At 37.3% G+C, this 20,229-nt stretch overlaps 1 protein-coding gene and 1 long non-coding RNA gene across 4 annotated transcripts in view; one reads left to right on the top strand and one right to left on the bottom strand.

Annotated features, from left to right (window-relative positions):
* The first annotated feature begins 2,569 nt into the window (after window positions 1-2,569).
* On the top strand, window positions 2,570-9,864 carry LOC126199340 (uncharacterized). The gene is made up of 3 exons (XR_007540154.1): window positions 2,570-2,634; window positions 9,243-9,401; window positions 9,559-9,864. It is a non-coding gene; the product is annotated as an uncharacterized LOC126199340 (long non-coding RNA).
* Window positions 9,865-10,137: 273 nt separating this feature from the next.
* Window positions 10,138-20,229, bottom strand: part of LOC126199339 (pre-mRNA cleavage complex 2 protein Pcf11-like) — a 153,044-nt gene continuing 142,952 nt past the window's right edge. For all 3 annotated transcript variants that reach the window (XM_049936191.1, XM_049936192.1, XM_049936193.1), the window contains 2 exons: window positions 12,580-12,958; window positions 10,138-10,651 (listed from right to left, as the gene is read on the bottom strand). In XM_049936191.1, coding sequence (XP_049792148.1) covers window positions 10,200-10,651; window positions 12,580-12,958 — 831 coding nt within the window. In that variant the 3' untranslated portion in view covers window positions 10,138-10,199. The remainder of the gene's footprint in view (window positions 10,652-12,579; window positions 12,959-20,229) is intronic.

Below are 20,229 nucleotides of genomic sequence, written 5' to 3'. Positions count from 1 at the left end.
ATAATGTTCATTTAAAAATGACTATCATTCCACTTGGTACCTGTGGAATGATACACTAGCTTATTTGTTTGAGTTGTAAATATTTGTCATGTATTGTTGTTTTTCTGACATGTTTTGCATCCCGGAGGACCTACTCACTATGGATCAATTGGAATGAAAGTAAATCAAATCAAATCAAATCTAAAATAAAATCGCACCCTTGCTGCGATTGCTCATGTGCTTTATTGGTGGTCATAGTGAACGAATTGTATATTGGAATTTGAAGTTGTTTGAATTTGAACACCATGTCAGTTAGAATGAGAGGTATTCGTGGAAGTAGTACATCTTCACCGTAATGAAACCACCTTTATGAAGCTCCAGTTATGTTGTTCATCAATATTTTAACTACTAATCATGTGTCATTGCATACCTTTGGCTGATTGATATTTCAGAGTAAAATAACTGGTACTCCAATTTTCAAATTCACAAGGTATGACAGTAATCTAGGAACATCGAGAGAATTAACAAATTCCGTCGAAAAATTCTCTACTTCACTGTGTTCATCAAGAAATCAATGCATTTGTATGTCACTGTTTTACCTGTGATTCTGTTTAGAATGATGTTCGTATCGTGAAAGACGAGATTTTTAGTCGCTACAACGGGTCTTCTGCTGGACTATGTGGGATTTAGATAATTTGTTTCGATGCTTTGGAAAATCTTGTCAACAATTGCTTCTTTTGTGTTCACAGTGTTGCAGAAATTAGACAGGATTGTGTAGTCAAATCACTACTCAAATGTAAGAACACGCGCAAATTTAAATGCGTGGCTGTGTCCATATTTCAAGTCAATCGACCAACAACTTTAGAGTTTAAAGCCGGGTTCACACAGGCAACAGAAGTATCGCCACCGCTAATGGCGAACTGCAGTTGCTTTGTAGTTGCATGTGTGAACTCCTAGTTTTCGGTGGCGCCATTTAAGAAGCGCAACGTTTGTCACGCCACAAAAAGTTGAACTTTGTTCTACTTTGTTGCGCCATTTTGCCTTCTCCACAATCGAAAAACGTCATTCGATTGCTACCTCGCGGCTGGATTCAAACCTTTCTAGTGCGTATTCGTTCGCAGATAGTGCTTTTGCTATTAATATGTCGAAAAAGTGGTCAACAGCGACAATTATGAGATTCTTGGAGGTGTATCAAGAACGAGAATGCCTTTGGAACCACAAAAGCGAATCATACAAAGACAGAAATTTGAGAGATGCTGCATTAATTGAAATAGTAAACAGTATGCATGAATATGTACCTGGAATTGATGTAGCTACAACAAAATTAAAAATTCGAAGCATTCGAAATGCTTACATGAATGAACATAAAAAAGTGCTGAAATCATTTAAGAGTGTGCGTCTACAGACAGTATTTATAAACCCATCCTTGCTTGGTTTGAAGCTGCAGACCGGTTCTTAAAACATGTAGTCGAGACAAGAGAGACGAGAAACACTTTGGCAAGTCATATTTTACAATGATTATGTTTCCAAAACATCTTATTTAGTAATATGTACAGCCATTTAATCAGCTGAGACAGGTGACGCCATTTTGCAAACTGTGCAATGACGAAGAATTTGTGGCGTCCTGTGTGAACGGTAGCTCAGAGCGCCACTCCAGAATGACTTGACTTGTGGCGATACTTTCGTTGCGTGTGTGAACCCGGCTTAAGAGCACAAGCATATTTAGGCCGAATTTTTGTATATAAAGTGATAAGTCGTTACAAGGAATTGCTCAATGCTAGAATGAGAGTCTTATCGCACAGTTCAAAAACATTTCGTCACTTCACAAATTATTTATTTAATTAGTTAAAAACTGAGCTCATTATTTTGACATGACACTAGCTTTCAACCCACATTAAAGAAGCTCTCGTACAGCTTACTGGTAAGCTTCGGGTGACACTAGCTTCACACTACGAAAACTTCTCTTGACGTCATCTTGAAAGTGGTGCTTCCAACTTCGTCTTGCGAAAACGATTTGGATGTGGTTGTGTGGAAGAAAGGGGAGGCTCACATATAAGTAATTCATACATGTGGAAACCCGGCTCTACTCATCTTTAATTTTCGTAACTAGGCGCGATACTGCGCAAGAAGGGTGTTTCCATGCACGTACAAGTAATTCATGCCTGCGAAAACCTGGCTTAAGACACAGAAGCATGAAATTAACTACAATCCACGATTCCTAGGGGGGGAGAGTAGTCTGACTTCCGATATTATCAGACGAAGCCACTCTTCCACCATCACTGTCAACGTCAAAAGTTTCTTCTCAAGAAACCTTAAATCTGACCTATTCCGTTCCATTGATTGACTGTATGAATGCCTCCATTTGAAATGCATTGTAGAAGGTCTTGTACTGTTCCGTCCCGTTTCGTCTAGGCTGAGTTTTCAACGTACCTTTTGTTGAATATATTAATTTGGGTTCAAGAACTATGCTTGTTCCATGAGTGTCATTGTTAAGTAGCATGTGACACGTTTAGACTGTCGGAATGCTGGTGCTAATTTGAAAATAGTCAGATTACTGCAATAATCGATAGTTTTCGATTCTTGGTATGACCACGACACCGCTACGGAACTAAAAAAAATCAACTAAGCAATATGGCGGTATGTGGCGTTGGCTTGGTTAGTGTTGGAGAAATTCTTTTTATTATATTAAGCATCATATATTCGAGGTTATTGCATAAATCTTTGTCTCATTAACCTTTGGCGTTTGCTCTTCACACCATAAATGATCTGTATATGTAACCTTCCTTTAGAAAGGAGTGGTTTTAATATATTTTTGTTAGTCATGATGGGCTAATGTTATGGATCTCGAAAGTTTTGCAAATGAATGTTCTTGCACTAGGGGATTCGTATGGTAGCTTAATATCTGCGTTCGCACCATATTCAACGCTCATTTTGCCATAAAAACTATGTTTTCAAGAAATCTAAATTAGACTAAGTTATTGTGATGAAGATTTAGTATATAAACCACCCCACACACGCAATGAGGTTACATTACAACATTTACCCAACCTTAAGCGCCTCAAGATGTTTTTTAGAGAGATTTTGGATATTCAGTATTTTGACATTAGTTCTGGAATGTAGTATTTAACAAAAATGTGTATGGGGGGCCGAATGTTTTATAATGGAAGTATAGGATTTATGCTCACTAATTCGAAAAATCAGTAGTGTTATGTACTGCACAAAACCCTAGGCTAGAATGTAATTGTGATTCCTCTCCACTCCTTTCCTGCCCCTTCCCTCAAATCTGTGTTGGGGTGATAGACATCTGTAGTGTAGCCTGAGGTATGCATTAAGTTAGAAGGTGACAATGTGCTTATCATTTCTCAAGAAAATTTTGCACATCCTCACGTTATCACACTTTCAAATGGATTTAAAGTGCCTATTGAGGTATTAAAATAGCATTCTCCTCGTAAAGGAAATGAACTGCGAGATGATGTGGTATCTTCTTGTAATTATACAAGGCAGGAACACTATTTACATAGAAGATTGGTGCAGTATTTCATCCCGTTTACTTTTGAAATTGTTTTGAAACTTGGGTAAAAATGAGTTAATTCAAATAGCATTTCTGATAAATAGTTATTTAGCTTTGGGGTGTAATGTATTGTGCGGAGGATCACTGTTTGATGTTTCTGATTGTATGTTTGAAAAATGGAACTATTTCGTGCATAGTTTTAGACAGCTTTGAAGTAAATATTGAAGTGTGTCATAACTAGCTGTTTCATAAGTATCATTTGCCTATAGACATCTACAGGATAGGTAGGATAATGCACCCCTCCCGACCTGAGGCTGGTGATAATTTTATCAACTTGTTTTGATTACCTGATGAAACTGCTAAAAGGTTTATTTGTGTCAAAGGTAAAGTGAATTTTTTACATCTACAGATATGGAACTACAACAATCATCTGTTTTGCATGATATTGTCTCTGTGCACTTCAAAAATTTTTACCTAGTACTATACCCGTGTATTTGGATGCTGTTTCAGTCGCCTAACTCACCATCCAGATAAAAGTTTGATAGACTTCATGGCCTTCCATATTCTATCATTTACCTTTTCATTTTGTCCTTACTTGCTACTAAATTTTCACAGCACCCCCTTATCAGAATTTGGATTTGTTGTAATTGATTTGACAGGGTCCAAAGTTTTAGTGCAATACAGTGGCTGCAGAAATTCAGTTTTGGGAACCTCTTCGTCAGTCCCATATCAATAATTGGTACTTTTAGGGCTCTTGCATTGAAGAAATCTCTTTTTCACCTGAACCATTGTATAGTGTAATATTGATTCCAAGGTAGGTGAGTTCTTTATCCTCTTCTACCATTGTGTCTTACACATTGTATACAGTCTCCTTTCTACAGTTAGTCAGCTTCAGCTGAACTGTATTTAGCTGTTATGTTAAATCCTAAAAAATATTTCAAAAACCTAAAAGCTTTGCTATACGACTTTATGGTGACTGACTTCCTTGAGGTCTTTGAACCAACTACATGTACAACACAAATATTTTGTACATCTCCCTATTTATAAGTTTGTTAGTTGTCGGTGTGGAGCACCGTTAAGGCAAAGCTAAGAAAGTTTTCAATGTGTGCAACTTTCAGAATTTGCTATCACTCTAGTTGTAGCATCTAGATTGCCTGTCACCAAAACTTTCTGTAATGTAAGTTGGCAAGGAAATTCCTTTGACTGAATGAGGATGAGTGAGATAGTATCTCCTATCATGATATATTTTCTTAGTCGTGGTGATGCAACACTACATTACGCAGATAATAACATCATTTTCACAGGAATTTCAAGTTGGAATGTTCCATCTTGTGCAGCTCCATATTTGTGTGAGGATGTAAGCCAGTTAAAATGTTGCTGATATAATATTGTAGAGTACTTTCAATTTTGGCGAGATGATGTTCAGATGCATTCATCTCTTTCCTATAAGAGAGGGACTGAAGGTGAATGAATTTAGCATCTGCATGAAAGAGATAAAATATCCTTTTTAACAGGTACCCGATTTTCTGTCTCTGCAAGAAATGCTTTTCAAAACTTCTGAATGCAAGTGGCACAAAATTACATGTGAAGTAAATAATGTTAAATTACTACATTTATTTGTCTGAAAGCGAATGAATTTAACATCTGCATGAAAGAGCTAAATTAGTATTCTCTCTGCCCACAAGAGATGCATTCCAAAACTTTTGATTTAGATGTGCTAAATCTACTTACCAAATGGCAGCAGGTGGAAACACCCACAAAAGTTAAGGAAATGTGTAATCTTTCTGAGCTAGTGGCTTCTCCTCCTGGGGACAAAAGAAGGGGAAGGAAGGAGGATGAAGGAAAAGGACTGATGAGATTTATAAAATGGGGAGAATTACAGAAAAGTCACTCAGAAACCCAGGTCAGGGGATACTGGATGGGATGAGAAGAAAATACTGATCGTTGGGACTGTAATGGATGAAATTTGAAAAATGAGAACCTAGAGGTGGAAGATAGGTAATAAACAAGATAGACATTACTGACAAAACATTGTGCAAGAGTTAATGAATGTATTACATGTATTTGGCATGTGGAGCAGGGGGGTAGCCAGGAAAATTGACAGGTCATAAAGTAAAAAAATAGCCAGGTCTGAAAGTAAAATGTGTAGAAAACCAGAAAGGAGCAAAGAAATAAATGTAATTAAGGTCAAGTGGGTGGTGAGAACCAAGGACACTTCTGTGTAAAGCATATGCTGTCAAAATCCCATCCCTGAGATGCAAACTTGTCTTCAGTCCCTCCTTAAAACCTCAGGCCCCTCACAAGGGCTAACACCTCAATCCATTGACTTCTTAATCCACCTAAACCATGCACACACTCACCTTTTATCTGATTCTTAAGAGCCTCAAACCCAATCAACCTCACTGTCTCATAGTTGTTGGCTTCAGAGCATCTACTGAATGTATATGTGCCTTATTTGATCAACACCTGCGACCTATAGTACGAAGACTCACCTTCTTTATTAGACACCAACCATTTTCTAGATTGTCTGAAATCAGTGCCCATTCTGCTCCCACCACACACCTTGCTTGTCACCGTTGATGCCACCTCCCACTATACCAGCATTTCCCACGGTCTTGACTGGCTGCTGAACATTACTTTAAGCAACACTCACCTGATTCCAAACCTATGATTTCCTTCGTGATCACCTTAATACTTTGCCAGCCTTTTGATGCGTTGCTTGAAGGGGGCACTCCTGGGGTTCATAGGTGTTCAACCTGATTTGGTTTAGATGCATTGCTGACAACTTGGCTGTATGGACTCATTGTGAGACTGACCTGCTAAAATACAGTCTTCCAATTAAATTTTGCATGGTCCTATTCCATATTCCATGCCAGTTTCCTTGATGATTTCATCCTCACCAAGGGTCTGCTACACACTTACTAACAAGGAACAGTACTTACATTTTGTCAGTTTCACATCAAACGTTCTCTCCCGTACACCCCTGGCATTTGAGGCAAATGTATTTGTTGAGTTGCAGACTCTTTACATCTATACACAGCCATGTACACCTCTTGTCACTCAGTACAATCATGGTTGAATCTATTAAAACTTTGGTGACCAAGCCTGAGCATAGCTCAGGCCATAACACTGTGTTGAAAAGACAGCACTCAAGTATAGCTCAGGCCATGATTTTCTTGATGCACGAGCAAACTATTGCTCAAAAACTGGGCTTATTTCTATGAGAAAAATGTACAGACATCTTGCTACCTGTCCCTTGACAGGTGCTGTGTCAGTTTCCATAATTTATTTTGAAAGAACTATTAACAAATGTAACAGCTGGTGTCGCAAGTGGCTGAGCAAGTATATGATTGTGTTAATGTACTTTTGTGCATGTACTCATTAGGTTTCACAGTTTGCTGTAATTCTGCTGCAAATATGTCACGTTTGTGGAGTGAGCAAGAAATTTTGAAAGCCCAAGAGGAAGAAATTGCTCAGTAACTCACCTTGCACTTTATTTTTAAATGTATAATCCATCAAAGAACTAAAGTAAATAAGAAAAGTAAATCTTGAAGCTGGCCTTTTTTAATATGTTACACATGTGCCTTAACACTTCAAATAATGATATAAATAGCCAGTTTTGTAGGCCCGATATTCTTCTAACTGGCCATTCTTCAAAACACTAATCAGCAACTTGTACATTGTTATGATTTCCTAAAATCACACCCTCCCACTGCATCCCCAACTCCACATTATACTCCTGGTCTGACCCCATGCTTCTACATTCGTGACTGTCCACATTGTAAGATTATACCAGCCCGGTAACTGGCAAAGCATATACTATCAAAGGGAGAGCCACCTGTGACAATGCATATACTAGCTGTTATGTAAACACTGTTTGGCTTTTTACATTGGTATGACTACCATCAAGTTATCAATTAGGATGAACGGGCATACAAAGAGTATACTTGCAACACATAATGTCCTGCTCCAAAGCATGCTCAGCAACATGGCAGTCATGACCTTGGTGCCTGTTTCATCACATGTGCTATTTGGATGCTCCCCCCCGACACCAGTTTCTCAGAACTATGCAAGTGGGAACTAGCATTAAAACATGCCCTTGGTGTTCGCAAACACCTGATCTTAATTTATGTTAATTTCTTCAGTCTCAGCATTTCTCTTAAACAACTATTCCTTTCTTCATTTCCTATTCTATACACTTTTTCTGAGTTGTTTATATTTTCCTTCCCCTGCCCCCCCCCCCTCCCCCCATCCACCAGTCTACCACATATAATACACTTAGCTTTCCGCTCTTTACGAACTCTTCCATGTTTTGTCAGTAATGTCTGTCTTGCTTGTTTATCTTCTACCTTTAAGCTCCCAGAATGAAATGAAAACACTTGCACCCATCTCTTGTGCATTTAATTTATTTACACAACCAGTTTCGGTGTTCCATTAGGCCTACATCATCTTGAGGCTCCTTGACCAATGTAAATTGGGAGGAGTCATGTGTACTACAATTTTTTCCTCCTGGCCAACAATTATGTCTCGTCAGCTGTTAGTTTTCTAAAGTGAATATTCAGTTGGTACAGTTAATTGTAAATATATCTTTCCAGGCCATATTTACTCTTCTTTTTACTGTTTCTCCAGTCACTGCCTTCATATATCCTTAATGCAAATCATCAGTTGGCTTAGTGACATCGTTGTTAATCAGTACTTTCTTCTTAATATCTTATTTTAGTTTCACTGTAATAGATTTTCAGGCTAACTTTTAGGAATATTTGACAGTAGTCATTGACTTTGACCAATGATGTAAGAAACATGTGACAAATACAAATGTCGTAAACATCATAGGAACTACATCCCTCTTGACCCCAGTATGATGTCAAGAACAAAACATAGGTGTTTCAGATATATTCCATTGAAAAAAAGCATCATTTCCCCAGTTTAAGGATCAAAAAGCTTTCTCTAAGACAGCTGAAAATAGTTTTTGTGATATTGAATTCCCTTGCCTGTAAACTTTGTTCTGGACTTTCCATAAAGAAGGGAGTAATGGAAGCTCTACTAGTGAAGTTTATAGTCTTCATTATATTAATATTTGAATCAGTGTAGTGTTTACAGATTTGCTTGGAAAATCACTATCTCAAAATCTATTCTAGATAAAATACTCTCTGCTCAATTCTATTATTTATTCACAACTCGCTGATACTCCATTGTGCTATATTCAAATCTGAAAGCCACATTGCTTCTTTGCCAATGGTTTTTTCTGTGTGGTTAATGGTAATTGTAGTGAATATTTTGGACAGGAGGCTGGTAGACCTACATCTTTGCTCTGTGCCATTTCTTGTTAAGTAGAATAATTAAAGTATTGTTCAAGTTTTGGGGAATTGTCTTCTACCATATACATTCTGTAAGTAATGTCACAAACTCCTTTCATATGACTTTGCCTCTAGAAGGTCCTGTTCCCTTGTCTTTCCGTATAACATAAATGGCTTTAAGATACAGTAGATATTCATTACTACTTTGCATGCATGGTGTGTGATATATATATTTTCTTGCCCAGAGGCTTTTGTGGGGTGTGCACTTCACATATCAGAACTGAAAGGCTATCTTTATATATATATATATATATATATATATATATATATATATGACAATTTTGCAGTGATCTTCCAAGGTGGAGCAGTTTTCTGAATGTGATATGAAAAGATTGCTGTAATATTTCAGTTGCTGGCACTTTGTCAGTCCTCTGCAATGACCTTTTTCTGACCAGTTTCAGGATTTTTGTACGAGGACTAACATTTGATACATGTTTGATATGAGATGACAATCCATTACAGACACTGCATCAGAAATCAAGTTGTTTTACAGAAAAGAAATAGCATGCATGAGTGGCAACTTGGGAAACATGAATTGTTCTTTGCTGAATAAGGTAAGTATCATATTGCATGCTTTTCCCCCCAATAAATTTACTTCATATTGGAGGTGGCCAACAGATCCGGTTCTGTATGGAAATTACATCACAGTGAATAAGAAGAGTCATGTGACTGCCTTCAAATTTAACACCTACCCTCACTTTACTGCCATAGGTCTCAGCTTCCATTGTGGGAATGGAAAGGTGGAAACAAGGTCTCATCAGGATGTTAAAAATGAAGAACCAGGGTTATTTACAACAAAGACTTTATTTTGACCAGATAAAACTGATTACATGAAACTGACACTCATGGCAACCATCCAAGTATTTTCCATACTGATCTGGAAGAAAGACAAAACTGCTAACCACAAAATTTTAATATTTATGTAATTATATCACTGATATAAACGGACTTCTATTAGTGTAAAGCCTTGAATTCGTTAAACAGTTCATACTGCAAAATGTTAGCAAATTGACAAATTTAAACATGTTTTAATATAAATTCATATTTTCACATTATGGTCACCTCTATCCGCCCCATATTATTTTAATAAGGTTATTGAAACTATATCATTTATGAAGATATTACAGTTTTGCTCTCCACTCAGTAAATGCACTTATGGAACACTAGCTCAGTGTATTGAATTTATAAGGCAACTAGCAAAACATACCCATTAATTCCACAAAGTGGGAGCCAAGGACTGGAACACAGGGTGAAAAAGGTGCCAGAGATTTCAGTAAAATAACTTCAAAATATAATGTACACAATTTATTTTTGTGCTGTACAAAACTTTACACAAGGAAGGACTATACACTTTACATAATGCTGCACAGGCCTGACAGTTCTGTTCCACGTGTAACAGGAGGCAGCTCAGTCATCTTCAGTCCAACCAAACGAGGTTTAAGAGAAACAGGTTCAACACCAGGTGGTGGTGGTTGGAAAGTTTCACAGGTCACAACAGGCACTGTAACTGATTCTGCCTGTGCAGTAATATCAGTTGACAGTGGCCTTGTGGGTAGTGGGGAATGTGGTTCTTCTGCTGAAGTATCTCCGTCACTTTCGGCCACTGCTGGTACAACAGCAGGTGCAGGCATTTTTCCAATATTTATTTTTATGCGACCTGTTGACAAGGCTGGTGGCTGAGTCGGAGCATCCTCAAACTGAACATTACCGTCTATGGTACAGGCAACTGCAGCCAGAGTAGTATCCACAACAGATGGTAAAAGTAATGGAGGTGGTGTCTGAGGACCCATATCTTCATTCATACCTGAAAGCAATTTCCTGGGATTGTAAATGTGCTTTTGCTATAAATATTGTGTATAGTGCCACAAGATTCAAGGCACTAAACAATGACACAGACAACAGCAATAGTAACAAATTATGTAGGAACATCAGGTCTGGTTTAGTTTGACATTAACAATTACTGCAACAAATCTCTAGGATATAAAAAGACTTTGGAACCAAAAATTCATGCAACAGTTTCTCAGACACCCCATTGCAATATATTGACTTACACTGCAGATTTTTTTTTTTTTTTTATTGCCTGCTAATCCAAGTGAAGCCTTAAATTTTCCTAAATAAATGACATGTACAATATACACAGAACAGGTCAGGTCAGAGAAGACCTGTCAAGTATTGGGAAGGCTCTACAATATAAACAAGGAAATATATTTCCAGTTTGTTTTCTAATTTGACTTTTCTATCTGTCACATTTTATTTTATAGGGTAAGTGGTCCAAAATTTTGTGGCAGCACTGTGCATTGCTTTTTGTGCTGAAGATAACCTTAACATAATTGACATTTTTTTCTTCTTGTATTGTAATAATGTGCATCATTGTTACATCTTAACTGCAATGGACAATGTACAACAAACTTCATGAGGGATTAAATATACTGTGAGGAAGTAATCCAAATGCATAATTCAAACAGGTGTCTTCAAGGTGATTGTGAGTGGGCACCACATTTTGTTCTTACATAATATTTTTGAGGAATGAACAATTTCTTTCTTCAGTATGAGTTGTCCCATACAACAGTGTTGAATGAAAATATTAATGTTAAAGAAGTTCTGAAATGTGATTTTTTCCAGCTTAAATTCTCGTCACTATGGACACTAACAAAATTTTAAATGTTCACCCCAGGTTTGTTACATTTCCTCACCATGTGTAACATTTATCACTGGTGTGGTACCTCTGGATATGAGAAGTGAATATGTCATGTCTTTCTTAAATGGAGGCCATTTGCAGAAAAAAACATTCACGATTTCTCCTGTTGCTGGACGTGTCTTTGAACTGATTAAAATCCTTGTGTAATCCACACAAAGAACATTCTGCTTCCTTTATGTTAGGCAAAAGGTTGTTCAAATAAATTGAGAAATAATGGTGGATCTAAGACTAAGCCTTGTGTAACCCCTCAAAAGTTATTTCTCCCCAGTCCGAAGACTCCCTTGCTTACGCTGGTTGAATTTAATAAGTACATGACATCATCCATTGGTTGGCTACACCAATTCCATAAAAGCTATATTGTCTAGGAGAATAACAGGTCACAGAAAATACTAGTTGATACTATGTTATTATTTGCTGCTTGTAAAGTGCGGCGAGTGTACATGTGAATGGCATGCTCTATTGAGCTATTCATAAAAATCCTTGAAGATGTTGTTGTTGCTTAGGTGGGATGCAACTGGCACCCAAATTAGCAAAGCGATATTATAACAATGAACGGAACAGGCGTGACCAAGAATCGATTGGTGGTCGTTACAATGAATGTCATGTAAACAATTAACTGTCAATCATACTGTTACTCTGATCTCATGTTTGAATTACCTCACTACATTAAGCATAACTATGTGAAAGATTTGTTGCTACTGGAAATGAACATAGATTAGTAATTATTTTCCCATTCTCTTCTATGAACTTGTCTTCTAAAAAAATGATACTCCCCAAATAAAAAATTAGATCAGGAGAGGTGTAAAGAATCTCGTCCTACTGTCACATCACACACACTATAGTTGGGTTGGTTAATTCAGAAATTTTTCTTTATGTCCTGCAAAATCTCCTTAAACTATTAATGACAAGCATTTATAAACATTTCTTACAAGATCATGCTTGGGATACAAACCATTATACCAATATACAGAATCTGCAAGAGATTGCCTCATAGCAACAAAGCATAGTCATAATTAAATGGAGATTGATATTACCTTCAGTATCATCATTTTCTGTCTTCACCTTGGGTTCTGCTGTCTCCTCTGTCTGTTCTGCCTCTGTACTTTCCATGGGTTCCTCCTTAACATTCAACTTCTTTACATCTTCTGCCAGGTCATTTTCACTGGCTTCATCTTTTACTTCTGCTTTAACTGTTTCTTTCTCATCAGGCTGCTCATTTTCAGAAGTTGTCTTTGCTTCTTCTGTGCATTCAGTTTTTTCAGCTGAGATTTCTTCCTCCATTTTTTTGTTTTCTTCACCATCTACTTGGTCAGGCTCTTTCACTGGCTGCTCGTCTAAATTACTTGTACTTTCTTGGTTTTCTGCATCCTCTGCAATAGATGATGCTTCTTCAGCTGCTGCTGCCTCTGATGCCTGTAACAATTGAAGAAGATCCTAAAGCAAACACACAAGTTGAAAATATGACCTGTGATTACCTTTCTTTGAGAGATCTCTTCTGTCTCTAAAACAAAAATTGTTGGCTTTGCATATAAGCTATTATTACACTGTCTAAAAGAATTTGAACTAGGGCCTCTTTTGGCTTTTATACTACCAAAGCAACTTATCTATTTCAGTCAAGCAGGACTGTTCCAGCTTGAATGCTTGTATGTGGACAAACAACACCTCCAGGCTAGTAGCTAAAACATGGACAGGCAGAGTGATGGGCTGCAACTTACATTATCATACTGCCCCAACCAAGAGCTCACATTTGGGGGTAGCCAGATCTCTCCTGCAAACACAAAACACTTTAGTAGAACCACCTGATAGGTGTGGGTAGCTTAACTGACCTGCCCCTGCCTGTGTTATCCCGACAAATGAGTGAACATGGCAAAGTTCACACTGATGAAAATTTACACATAAAACTGAACTATTAGATATTTAAAGTGAAGCCTTGATGACCATTAGTAAGAAATGAAAAGAATTTGACAATGATCAATTACTATAGTCCAATTAAAATTACTTTATAATTGGCACCATTCATTGGAGCTGGTTTTCTCCCCAATTTGGAGCACTTGACATCATGCCCACACTGTTCACTGTTTGTTGCCAAACTGCCACAACAGATAGTTCACTTCCAATTCCTGTCTGGCTACATTTATTATGACAGATCAGCTTACATTAAATAAGCTTCGCACAACATTGTGTGAAACCAAATTTTTGAAGGTTTCAATTAACTGTTGTGACCCAGAGTCATAATGAAACATCCTTCCACAATGTAATGTAGCAGTGCAGTGGTTAGCATATAAACTTTCCACGCAGAAGGTAGTAAGCTCGGATCTCATCAAATTCAGCGGTGTTTTTTATATTTCTAAATCTACTCAAGACTCATTTTTAATGGTTTAGATGTTTTTATACTTTTCCAAGTCATTTTCATTTTTTTTTTTTTTTTCCTCCCCACTTCATTCGGGATCTGCTTGTGTCGCCTATAATCTGCAATCCCAAGTGCCATCAGGGCTTAGTGATGCAGCAGCTCTTGTAACCTGCTAGTTTCAGATGAGAAATTAGTTTGCTTTTACCACTGAAACTAAAATTTTTCTGTCTTGAGGTTGCTCGTGAAGGTTAGCCTTAAATGTTGCGAACAAAGTGATTCTCATTTTAGTAGTTGTTCGCGTAAAACAGAAAAGCGTGAGTAGTGGTTGGTCTTATCAATGCACGACTTTAAACAGCCGCATTTTCAGTTGATCTTCTCTCTCTGCTAGTATGGTAAGGTATGTCAGAACTGAAATCTGTTTGGATGGTACTAAAAAATGCATGTTATTGCTTGAAATTAGCTAAGGCTGAATTTCCTTCTTCACTGAATTAACCTGTGATATGTCTGTTCAAAATCTTAATTGCTTAGGTGGTGGGGGAGGTGCAAAGAAACTGTTATTGCTATATGATGAAATAAAATAATTAATATAAAACAAAGTTCTTTCACCTCCTAATGAAACATTTTTTCTCCATGAAATACACTTAATTTTTTGATTTTCCTTTTATTTCTAACTTTACTCCTAACACATACACAGTTACATCCCTAACATATATCGTAATTCCATAATTCCAGGCACAAAGTACAGAGGTGAAACTGTGTGTGTGTGTGTGTGTGTGTGTGTGTGTGTGTGTGTGTGTGGCTGCATGACATTGATATACTGAAGGCAAATGTGCAAAAGTATGAAGAAACTGGATTTGGATTGGAAGTACGCTCTGCCTCGCCGTATGGTGGCTTGTGGAGTACATATGTAGACGAAAACAATTTTATCTTACAATTGCACAGTAATAACATGTAATGTGGTTCCTGTACAACACTCAAAAACAGCCAATACCACCTCAGTCTCACAATTTTAATATGTTGTAAATTTTTGGAACCTCTTAAAATCTTGCACTTAAAGCATATAACAAAGCCATTTCCGGATGCTTGGGGCAAAGTATTTGAAATTGAGACGACGACGACGACAACTACTACTACTACTACTACTACTACTACTAAAGGATTAAATAACACACAGATCAATTAATAACAACATTTTGCAGTCTTCCTCTTATTTGCAAGCCTCCCTATTCAGGGCACCCCTCTGCATTCCTGATGATTTGCCAGGTGGTTTCCTATCAGATAATTTTCTTTGTCCACCAAAGTCTCAAGAAAATGCCCATATCACTTTAATGATTTTCTTTCAATTGTGTCTATCATTGTTTCATTTGTTCTCATTCTAGCTCTTACTTCATCATTACTCTCTCCCTCCCCCATTTCTTGATATTCTGGCGCACTGTAAATAATCAGTTTACACAGCTATTAGTCTTGTTTTGAGGTCAGCATTTGAAATCCCTAGTTCTGATCCATAACAGAGGATTCAACCATCAGCCTACTCACTCTTATTATTAAATATTCTAGTCCCACCAAACAAAATTCTTTACATCCTATTGCATTTCTGCCTTGTTGTATTCTGTATTTTACTTCCATACCACCCATCCACTTTCATCAATATCTACCACTGAATTTTTCAACCTGTCTCATAACTGCTCCTTCATTGATGTTAACTTCAAATATGGTACCACTATTCACTACCAAAATACTCAGTTTTTGTTGTACTCATATCTGTATTCCCCATTTGTCACATCCCTGATATAAAAATTGTATTATGAAATGAAGATCGCATTCATCTTGTGCTTTCTATGACGATCATCACAGCAAAACATAATAAAAATACCTGTACATCGTTAACAATGCTTCCCATTTCTTCACAACTGTTTTTCTGTTTTTCCATTTATAAATTGAACAAGATGGGTTCCATACTGCAGCCTTGACTCAGCCATTTTGTGACAATAGGTTCTGATATTTTTGAGTCTCTCTTAATATTACCTTGTCTGCTCTCTACATTTCAATAATACTCTGTAAATGATAGTCATGTATAAATCGCAATTTTGAATTTTTGACAATCTCTCTATATGTATCAGTAATTAATTGTCCAGTTGCCTTCATGCTAGAAGGCAAGAGAATTGCCCAAAATTTTAAGTACTACCAAGCTGATGTGTTCGTTAATCGATGTGATTCTATCAAGCAGTACCCTACTAATGTTTTTCCTACTCATCCACATGAAAACACATTTTCTACATTTAGAGCGAGTTCCCACATTCATCACACCAACTAGAAATTTTGCCTAAGTCATTACTCAACAATCAAACCTGCCCATACACTACAGCGTCATCACCAACAGCCATAAATTGCAGCTCACTTTGTCCATTAAATCATTTATGTATATAGAGAAAAGAGGAGTCCTATCACACTACCCGGAGACATTTCTGATGACACCGTTGTCAATGATGAACACTCGCCACCAAGGACAATGTATTTGGGTTCTACTACTTAAAAAGTCTGAGTCAGTCACAGATCTGGGAACCTAAACCATATGCTCGGACCTACGTGATGCCTCTTGTCCAACACTTTCCGGAAATTTAGGTATATGGAATCTGCCTGTTGCCCTCCATTGACAGTTTATAGGATATTGTGAGAAAAGAGCAAAGCCAAGTTTCACATAAGCAATGCTTTTTAAATCTGTGCTGATTTGTGCAAAGAAGCTTTTTTGTCACAAGGATATTTATTATACTCTAATTCAGAACATGTTAAAGAATTCCACAGTGAAGCGATGTTAACAATATTGGTCTGTAATTATGCAGGACCAATCTTTTTACCTTTCCTGTATACAGATTTTAACTGCCACATTTTTCCCATTGCCTGTGGCTTAGGGCAAGAGGTTTGCAATAAATGCAAGCTAAGAGTATGTGCTGCAGAATAGGTTCTGTAAAACTGAATTGGAATTCCATTTGGACCTGGCAACTTATTTGTTTCCAACTCTTTCAGCTCCTTCTGTATGCCATGAATGCCTATTTCTATGTCCTCCATGCAGAACCTGTGCAAGAGTCAAATGATATTATGTTTGTATAATCCTTTTCTTAAATGTAATTCTTCAGATTTTCCTTTGCTGTCTTCTTCTGCAACCCCCGACCGGTTGACGAGTGACTGGACAGAAGCCTTTGACTCATTTAGCTACACTGCCTCTAAGTAGTGGTATAGTTAGACTAAGCAATTTCACCTAAACACTGGAAATGAAGTCCCTCTTGAAATTTCTTTCACAAGCTGCAACAACGATATTTTACTTCTCCTGGTGAGACAGTCACTTATCCCATAAGATATGTATGGCCAGTTGTTCTTGTTACCAACATGAAAAAGCTACTATGGATAAAATTACATCTCCTACACCTAAACAAAGTGACTCCGTAAAATGTTGCAACATGTTGTACAAATTATACTGCTATAGAAAGGAGGTTGTTGAAGTGTGGGCTTTTCATGTCCACCAAGAACTTCTCATATTGTTCTTCACCATACACACTCTCTATGAAGACTCTTGGCAATGTGGTTGAATCAATGCTAATCGAAGGACCTTGACCAGCACTGACACCTTCCCGGTCAATGCCAACCTTCATTAGTAGATAGCAGCAAGCCACCTTGTTTTGTACATGTAACCAAGACAGAATTGTGACAACAATTCAAATGTATGCTATCGCAAGAAAAATATCAGACTCTGAAATCAGACTACTCATATGCAAATCTTGTGAAAGGGTTTATATTACTGTGTTCCATTTTTCAAGAAAATTGAACCATAAATCATAATGCAGGACTTGTACCGAACCAAGTGGAGCTGTTGAACTCTAATTGTGGTGGTGGTGGTGGTGGTGGTGGTGGTGGTAGTGAAGTTGTATCAAGTGATATAAGAAAGTGGGCAGATGTGCGCATTCCCATGCATGGGCATTTCTTCCAAAATATCATTATTAACCTTTTCTGCTGAAGGTCAAGATGAAAAACGTACGTGAAGTGTTGTGCTATTATTGCTGAAATCTCTATGTTTCTCAAAGGCACTTCTTTCTGTTGTGGTATGACATCACCGTGTGTTTGATGGTATTCATAACCAAAGCAGTGAAAGCACCAAGTGAACAGGATGAAACCCATTTGTTTGCATACACTTCTTTCATGTTAAATATATGATGAAAATCAAACTTTGTTTACATTTATGAAGACTGCTATGGGAGGTTACTTTGACACATGATATATATCAAGTGCATGATAAGTTTATGTAAAACATTTGGGGTTGACAGCTGGTTTTGTACAAGGTTATCGATCTTTTTGGCATTAGCTCAATGTGTTATGAGAAATGTGGAACAAATTTTAGTTGCCATATGGTCCACAGCCAAAACAAATTTTCCAACGTACAGTTATCTGCCACACTGGCTGTTCGTTACTTGGATTGCGTTTTATTTTATTTTATATTCCTCACTACTTCAAAGTTTGGACAGTGTAGCCATTTTCAAGTGTGTCAGCAATAGTGTAATTCATCAAATGAGTTACAGTTGAAATGAAACGGGGTGACTGGATTTTCAAAGTACCAACATGACACCAAGTTATCACCCATGCATGGGCATTTCTTGCAAAATATCATTATTAACCTTTTCTGCTGAAGGTCAAGATGAAAAACGTACCTGAAGCGTTGTGCTATTATTGCTGAAATCTCTATGTATAAGAACACTGGGCAGCAATCTTAATGGCTACAACTACACTGATAGAACTGTGTAGCAATCAAGAATATGAAATAAAATGATGCAATGACAGCCTGAGTGGAAGACAAATGTAACTTAGAAAAAGTTGTAACCATTTTGTAGTCACTTACACTGATCACTTTTCCCCTGTTATATAGAATATTTGACAGTTACATACTCTTGCCAAAGAGTGAAAATATTGAAAGAAGTGTCACTTGAATCAGTATACATGGTAAATGACAGACTTTCCTTCTCAAGTATAGACTGCAATAACTAATTCTTCAATTTCTCAGAAACCATAAGGTCACAGACCTGAGCTGTGCAAGTAAAATTTCCTCGTTTTCAACTGCTGTAATATTTTCACCTAGCCAGAAACGGTCCTGCCTCGTGACCTTTCACCTTGACTATATCAAAGACACTGGTATGGTGACCTAAACAATTTCACAGGAGTTACTCTTGAGGCCCCCACTACTAGTGTGCTGCTGTAGTCTAAATTGGAGGACTGGAAGGACTAAGCTCCATGACAATAGGACTGTTAGTCATCTAATAAGATGTGTCAGTAGAAGCTAAATTTCATTTTCTAGCATTTTAAAATTTTATCTGGAATGGGGCAAGACAGTTGAGGGTTGTATAACTTTTAAAATTAAACTTTTATGGTGTTAATGGCAAATATTGTGATTTCAATCTCTTTTGGTTTATGCAAAACTGAGTACTATTCTTCATTCCCAATTTTTTCATATGTTGTTGTTGTTTACTTCAGTCCAGAGTGGTTTGATGCAGCTCTCCATGCTATTCTGTCCTGTGCAAGCTTCATCATCTCCCAAGTACACATCCTTCTGAATCTGCTTACTGTATTCATCCCTTGGTCTCCTCCTACGATTTTTACCCTCCACGCTGCCCTCAAATACTAAACTAATGATTCCTCAACGCCTCAGAACATGTCCTACCAACTGATCCCTTCTTCTTGTCAAGTTGTGCCACAAATTCCTGTTCTCCCCAATTCTATTCAATACCTATTCATGATCTACCCATCTAATCTTCAGCATTCTTCTGTAGCACCATATTGCGAAAGCTTTTCTGTTCTCTTCATGTTTAAACTATTTATCATCCATGTTTCACTTCCATACATAGCTACACTCCATACAAATACTTTCAGAAACGACTTCCTGACACTTAAATCTACTCTCTATATTAACAAATTTCTCTTCTTCAGAAACGCTTTCCTTGCCATTGCTAGTCTACATTTTATATCCTCTCTACTTCGACCGTCATCAACTATTTTTTTGCTCCCCAAATAGCAAAACCTCTCATTTCCTAACCTAATTCCCTTAGTATCACCTGATTTAATTCGACATAATGCCATTGTCCTTGTTTTGCTTTTGTTGTTGTTCGTCTTATATCCTACTTTCAAGACACTGTCCATTCCGTTCAACTGCTCTTCTAGGTCCTTTGCTGTCTCTGACAGAATTACAATGTCATCGGCAAGCCACAAAGTTTTTATTTTTTCTCCATGGATTTTAATTCCTACTCCAAATTTTTCTTTTGTTTCCTTTACTGCTTGCTCAATATGTAGATTGAAT

This window comes from Schistocerca nitens, chromosome 8 (genome assembly GCF_023898315.1).
Source record: "Schistocerca nitens isolate TAMUIC-IGC-003100 chromosome 8, iqSchNite1.1, whole genome shotgun sequence".
In the NCBI taxonomy this organism is placed as follows: Eukaryota; Metazoa; Arthropoda; class Insecta; order Orthoptera; family Acrididae; genus Schistocerca; species Schistocerca nitens.
Note: the sequence above shows the minus strand (reverse complement) of the source record. Positions and strands in the feature narration are given on the sequence as shown.